Source organism: Cannabis sativa, chromosome 9 (genome assembly GCF_029168945.1).
Source record: "Cannabis sativa cultivar Pink pepper isolate KNU-18-1 chromosome 9, ASM2916894v1, whole genome shotgun sequence".
NCBI classification, from domain to species: Eukaryota; Viridiplantae; Streptophyta; class Magnoliopsida; order Rosales; family Cannabaceae; genus Cannabis; species Cannabis sativa.
Genome location: NC_083609.1, coordinates 51,050,693 through 51,057,631, shown reverse-complemented (window position 1 = coordinate 51,057,631; position 6,939 = coordinate 51,050,693). Strand labels below are relative to the sequence as shown.

The window sequence follows — 6,939 nt, the reverse complement described above, 5'->3', positions numbered from 1 at the left end:
TCACTGGGAAAATGAAAGGAAAAGAAGGGCTAAGCAATTAAACACCCACTATCTGAATGACAAAATGGGTATCGTGGAAGGCCTCCTCTAAAATTTCTTGGAGAGGTCCCCGCCAGACCTATCACTCCCAAAAATCTATTTTACCTAGACAACTCAAAGCAATAGATCGAGAACCTAATGAAAATTACCAAAATAAAGTCTAAAGAAAAATCCAAAAATTAAAGCCCCTCAAAGTCCTAACAACTCTAAATGGGTGTGAAGAGAAAATACTGGCCTAATATTCGTTCAAAAATTCATCTTGCCTAGTTCTGTCCTAATTTTAGAATCCTATAAGCATGCAAATTTCTACGGAGCGCAAATAACCATACCCAAACTATTCATACAAACTCAGCACTTCCAGGGCACAAAAAATTGCCACATTACCCTGTCCAAAAAATGAAACTCTACAGGCAACACTTTACCGCTCAAACATTCAAGACATCCAAGACCTAGCTTGAACTTAGCATTTTTATCTTAGATACAAAATACCAAGTAGTCAGTAAAGCGTCAGGATAATTACTTGTTGTGTGGGTCGGAAAAGAAAGTTTGTCGTAGAAACCTACCCAAGAATGCTGGATCCAGACGATTACATGATCGTAGCCCGCCTGAACGTTGAAACTTTTGTCGATCTAAGGGTGGAGTAGTTTGTGGTTTAATGGCTCTGCGTCTAGAAAATAGGCTAAAAAAAGGTTTAGATTATATTGGATTAAGTAATCGAAGGCCTCTTGCATTCACTGATGAAGATGACGGTGAAAGGGAAGTTTTCGGGAAAATGGGGAGTTCTGGTTTGAAATTAAAAAATGGGAATTATGGGAGTTTGAGGTGAGGAAAAAGAAGAAAGGAGTTGGGTGAATCCTTTGATACATTGGTCAGGATCCTTGCAATTTGAAATAGACGGCTCAGATATCTTCTTCCAAAAAGCACACTTTGATCTAATCGTTGGGAAGTTGAAAAGATGGCAAAATGCCCCAAGCATTTATTATTCATCATTGTAACTCCTCTCAAGAAATGCGTCCCCAGCATGCACGAGTTGCCAACAATTGTATTAAAGGCGTTGCATGCGTGCCACGGTCGTGGTGCCTTCAATTTATGGCCTTTTACTTATTGACAGCTGGTTGGATGCATCTGCGACTCCAATATTTACCACGGGTTAGGAAATTATCTCTAAAAAATAGAAGAGAAATGCAAGCTCCCGGATCTCAGAGAGTCCTAAAAGCTTGGGGTAAATGTTATCCATATTTTGATCATGTGACGCATGGCATTTAAAGGAAGGAATTAGCATCATAATTTTCCTAATTAAACTCTTGCACTACAATCTTGTCGTGGAGAAGCCTCATGGAGCCAGGAGCAATTCAAGACTGAAAGATATATGGTAGTCGCCCTTGCCTCGTCCTAGCTTTCCGGGCATGGAAGGCATGTCGTCTCTCTCGGACCTGGAAGGGTCCAAATATGGAAGTCTGTCCAGTTGATGCTCGGATGAGTACTCAAAGAGCCTATTGCGGATGTCGACTGGGAAGAGTGTCCTGGACGTCTACCTTTGGAATAAGTCGATTAGCCCAATGACAGTTATTCTTTTTCTAACATAGGAACAGATCTTGTCCTCTCTGTATAGGCATGGTAGTGCGCACACCTCCACCACCTTTAAGCAAGATGGATATTACAGACCTCTACTTTTAAAGGTGAAAGCTTTTGGTGACATGTGGCTTCTACTTTTAAAGGTTAAAGCATTGAGCACCACGTCTCCATAGCGTACGAATGGTCCCCAATTGTCCAGCTGCAGCATGCACAAGCACAATTATTTTCAAAGGACCCAATACGCAACTCTTTCTTTTTCATGTAATTTACCCTATTATTGGGCTTTTAGCGGAAACCCTAGGCAAGTCATGGGCATGTCCTACCTACCACTTAGCCTATAAATACCCTTCTATTTCCATACGAGGGGGGATCACAACCTGCATAGCCAAAACTTAACCAATATTACTCTTTGTTTTCTTCTTCAAGAGAAACTAAGAGTGTAGAGTTAGGGTTTCCTGCCAAAAATATTGTAAACACATTAAATACACCCATAAGAGGCTAATAGACTAACTCGTGGACTAAAATTAATTAACACCCAAATTACTAAAAACTCTCCATCTCTTTATTTTTGCATTTTATTATTTATTTCGTTCTCAAATAGTAGTTTCCAAAAATCTCGATAAATAATAAGCAACAAGGAAATTTCATGATGAAGAAAATCCAAAATTTTAAAATTAAAAAATGAAAATCTAACATATAATAATCATGAAATTAATATGTAATTAGAGATAATTAACCTATACAAATTAATAGTTACACAAATTATAGGTCATAAATCATATATAATAAAGAATCCAATACCATTGTTAAAAAATCAAATAAACCCAAAATATTTATACATAATTTAAAATGCAATAATAATTAATATTAATTAGGTATACGTATCTAATTAATTCATATCAATTACTGCAATTTGATAGATTAATACTATCAACTAAAGCCTTGTCCCTAGATCTATAAATCATAATCATCTTTATTTGATTATCATAAATCTACAATTATAAGAGAACATATGTACTTATAGAATTAGAAAAAAACTTAACTACGTAACCCTAGTTGAATTAAATCCACTCATTAAAAATTACAATAAACTAGAAAAATTCACACTTGGACTCTCTCTAGACATTACACACATAGTGGCAAAGCCCACTAGTTATAAATCACTACCAATATAAGCCAAAAAACTATCCAACAACCCAATATATTAATAAAACAATAAAAATTTCCAAATCAACCACATTTTGTGTCCTAAATAAACATTAAGAAGCAAAGATATACCTCTAATATATGGCGAAATTGTAAATATAATAATACCAAGTAAAGATTGTTAAAATATGTGTAAGATGGCCAGCAAAGTCCTTTCTTACTAAAAGAATCCTATAGCCAAATTAGGAAGAAGGTATGCACAGCCATTCCGAGACTCCAGACCAGTCTACAGATTGCCTGTGCTTATTCTTCGAAATGAATAAGCTGAGAATATCGTTATTTTAAAATGATCATGAGAGACATGTAATAATAACAAAATAGTAACAATAATAACAAATAGAAGGAACAAAAAACAAAAACAAAATATGTGGTCTTATCACTCCACAATGATTGGCTCCGTTACTGCAGCTTTCTCATCATCATCTGGGGCAGAAGCTTCTGATTTTGATGTGTCTGTAGTACCATTAGCAGGAGCATCATTAGATTTTTCTGAAGTAGACCCAGCAGCAGTTGGTTCAGCCTTTTTCCCATTTTTGTCATCCTTCCCTTCCTTGCCATCCTTTCCGTCTTTGGCAGGTGCGGGTGCAGGTGGAGGAGGCATCATATGAGGTGGTGGCTTCTGTTTAAGCTTTAAGAGAATATTGCGCATCCTCGAAAGATCAGTTGGCTTACCAGGTTTAGGTCCTTGAACTACCACCACTGAAGGTTTCTTATCTGCATCCTTCTTCCCTCTCTTCTTCTCGATATTAGGTACTTCCCGGGGAATGATTTCTGCTATTGCTTTCCAGTAATGTTTGTCAGCTTCTTTGTGGAACTTTTCTTGGTTCGCTAAGTACAGCTACAGGAAAGATCATACATTTAAAACAAAAAATGGAAGATGCTTGTGTATTGACATAGCCAACAGTGGAAAAATGAATTCTAAAAATTGTACCTTCTCTCTTTCTCTGTTGTTAGCCTTGTTAGTTTCACAAGTGGTCTTTCTTTTCTCATAAAAAGATCTTTTATACTCCTCAGCTTCCTCAATGATCTGATTCCTCATTTCCTTCTCTCTTTTCTCCTTTTCCTCCAGATGGATGGCATTTAGACTGCATCGAATAGTAGATAAGTAATTGAACTCTAATTAAACTTAAGCTTCCAAACTAGAATAGTTAACAAATCCTAAAGATCAACAATCACAATCTTTCCATTTAAATGAAACAAATAGATATAAACAAGATTAATGCTAAAAGGTACCAGTAGTGCCGAACACTCTCCTAAGTGTTATACAACCATTGCTGAAATTAAATTTTAGGTCCCATATAAATTAACTAAATAAGTTTTAGGGTACATTCCTAACCAATTGTAAGGTGCCGCATCTAGATGGTGCTAGGTACCACTGGTGCCTAATAGCAATGCTCTATAAACAATGTAACGAATCTTCAATAGATCCATTCTAGTTATTCATTAATCAATGTGATCAGCAGTTCTACATGTTTGACTGGATATTACATGAGAACATAATCCATATTACTTTTGCAGGATCATTTTTTATTACATTTTTTCAGAGCTAGTCATTTTAGACATGTATTATTCATTTTAGCACTATATATTACCGATAAAATTAGCTAACTATTAAAAAATGTCTATCAATCAAAATTAAAAAAGTGAGTTAGTCTAGCTAAAATCATATAGAAGGTATTCCAAAACGTAATTTGAGCCATAAAGACTCCTAATCCCGTCGAAAAGCACATATGTAGAATGTTGGAAATAATGAATTTCTCGTGTATTTTTGTCATGTAGGTAAGAGCTTACATATATACAATTTTTCCCCCTGAAACTAGGCTCCCTTACTATGAAAATACTCAGAGGGACTCTAACCTCAGACCTTGTGGCCACATGCCTGACCATTTGAATATCCTTCTCGGGTCAATGTAATTAAAGAGCATATTGGAAATACGTCGACAACTAAATAAATATACACATAACTAACTATACATCTAAGAAAAAATTATATAAGAGTAATTTTGTCCAAACGAGAAAATTACTATGCAGTCATCCATATTATTATTACTGAGATGAAACTCAAATTTGCATGAGCAATTGCAATTTTCATGTGTAACGTTGTTTTTTTATAATTTATTGTCTTTAAATAAGCAACCACTTTTTTTTGCTGCTAATAATTTTCCGTATTTCAATCCAATGGTATCTCATCCTAATCACAAAACGAAGCCTAAACGTAATACAACTTAGCTCTAAGAGAAATGACCCCCTTGAACTCATAGCATAGACAAATAAATTCAAAACAGGTCGAAACTTCAAATATATATATTTCACAAGCTCCATCTCACCCCATCTCACAAAATTAAACCAAAAAATGTATTGTTCTAATCAAGAATATCCAACCAAATTGTAAAATGTAACATTTTCACGCAACCAAAGAACCAAAATTGATTAAAATAAAAAAGATGAGATAAACTGTGAACCAGTAGTAGATCATAATTGGAATAGTTTTAACAAGAAAACCAGGTGATAAAGCTATAGACTTTGGTTTGAAAACCCTTTTTAGGAATACCCATTCATAATTAACCTAAGGTTGATAGATAAACAGTGTATAGCAAAGGTTTATTGAAGAACTTAATTTACAATGACACAGCAATAAATATAAATATATATGTGTGTATTATCAAATTGACCGAAACGAGATCCAAACGGAAAAGAAAAAAAAAGGCTAAAATTTTAAGTTTGTTTGTTATTATGTCAAGTAACTAGTTGAATGCATATACTAAACCAATAAAACCATTAGAAAAAAAAGTAAGCTAAACAGTTCAATCAATTGTAATTTAATTCTGAAGAAACACAAGAAAGTAACTGACATATGCTAAAGACAAAGTAATACAATGAATTTGAAACTTGTTAATTTAAGCATAAATCCATCATCATTATGGTCTCCTTAATTCTATCTATTAAAGACCAAACAAGTTGTGATTTTTGAATATAACTTACTATAAGGAATAAAAGAAAACCCCTAGTCTCCTCTGATTAATCACTCATAAGCCAGGATCTGAGCTCGTCATCGATAAGAAATGAAAAATCAGATCGGAAAGAAATGGAACAGAAATAAGACTTACCGGCGCCATTCGCGGCGAGCGAAGCCTTCCTCGTGCATCTCTTCCGGAGGAGGCAGAACGGGGCCATCCTCTGGAGCGAAAATGTCGTCATGATCGTCGCCGTTGCCATTGGAGACGGGCATGGCAGATTCGAAGGGCGATGAGAAGTCGGGGTTGGAGGAAGGCATACCGAAGCCGTAGCCGTGGTCGGAGACGTCGTCGTCTTGCGGAAGTGGGTCGTTGTGGGAAAAGTCGTCGTTAGGTGGGTTAAACGACGAGTCGTAGCTCATGTAGCTGTCGTCATCGAAGGGTCCGGCTGTGGTGGGTGGGTGTTGGTGGGTCTGGTCTTCTCCATCGTTGCTGAACGAGTCGAAAGACGCCATTCTCTTAGTACTCTCTCTCTCTCTGTCTGTGTCTAGATCGGATTGAAAAGACTGAATCTACTCTTTCTCTGAAGATGACGACTAACTTTCGCAATTGGACTATTCATAAATCATAAGTCTTAAAACGGTATAGTATTCGATTTAAGAAATTTTATTTGTACTCCATTTATTTATTTATTTATTTATTTATTATTATTATTATTATTTTGAAAATAAACTGAATGGATTTCATTAGTAATGGGCCAATAATGGCCTTTAACCCATTAGGAACAATCTTCGCAATGAAAAGACGATCATGAGAAAAACATGAATAGCGAGCCAACCAGTGAATTGCGTTGTTATCGGACCGTTTAACAAAAGTAATAACAACATTAGAGTGAGTTTGAAGCAAATGTTTACAATCTGAAATTATTAAACCAAAAGGAGAAAATAATGCTTCCAAATTAGACAAAGCTTGCACAAGAACTAAGCAGTCTGATTCAACATAAACAGTCCCTGTCTTATAGAGAGACTAAGATGTATCATCTTCAATTTTTCCTTTGATCTAGCCAAGAGCTTCCTTGAGGCCAATAATTTCTGTCATTTGAAGATCGACACAACCAATCATGCTCTTTGTTGCAGCTTTCAACAAACGAGTGTCATGATCTTGC

The 6,939-nt window shown here is 35.7% G+C and overlaps 1 protein-coding gene across 1 annotated transcript; it reads right to left on the bottom strand.

The window, feature by feature from the left end:
• Positions 1-2,889: 2,889 nt before the first annotated feature.
• On the bottom strand, positions 2,890-6,486 carry LOC115722488 (clathrin light chain 1). The gene is made up of 3 exons (XM_030651705.2): positions 5,928-6,486; positions 3,752-3,905; positions 2,890-3,658 (listed from the first exon to the last, which is right to left on the bottom strand). The coding sequence occupies exons 1-3, from the start codon at positions 6,287-6,289 to the stop codon at positions 3,197-3,199; spliced, it is 978 nt and encodes a 325-aa protein (XP_030507565.2). The 5' UTR covers positions 6,290-6,486; the 3' UTR covers positions 2,890-3,196.
• Positions 6,487-6,939: the final 453 nt, after the last annotated feature.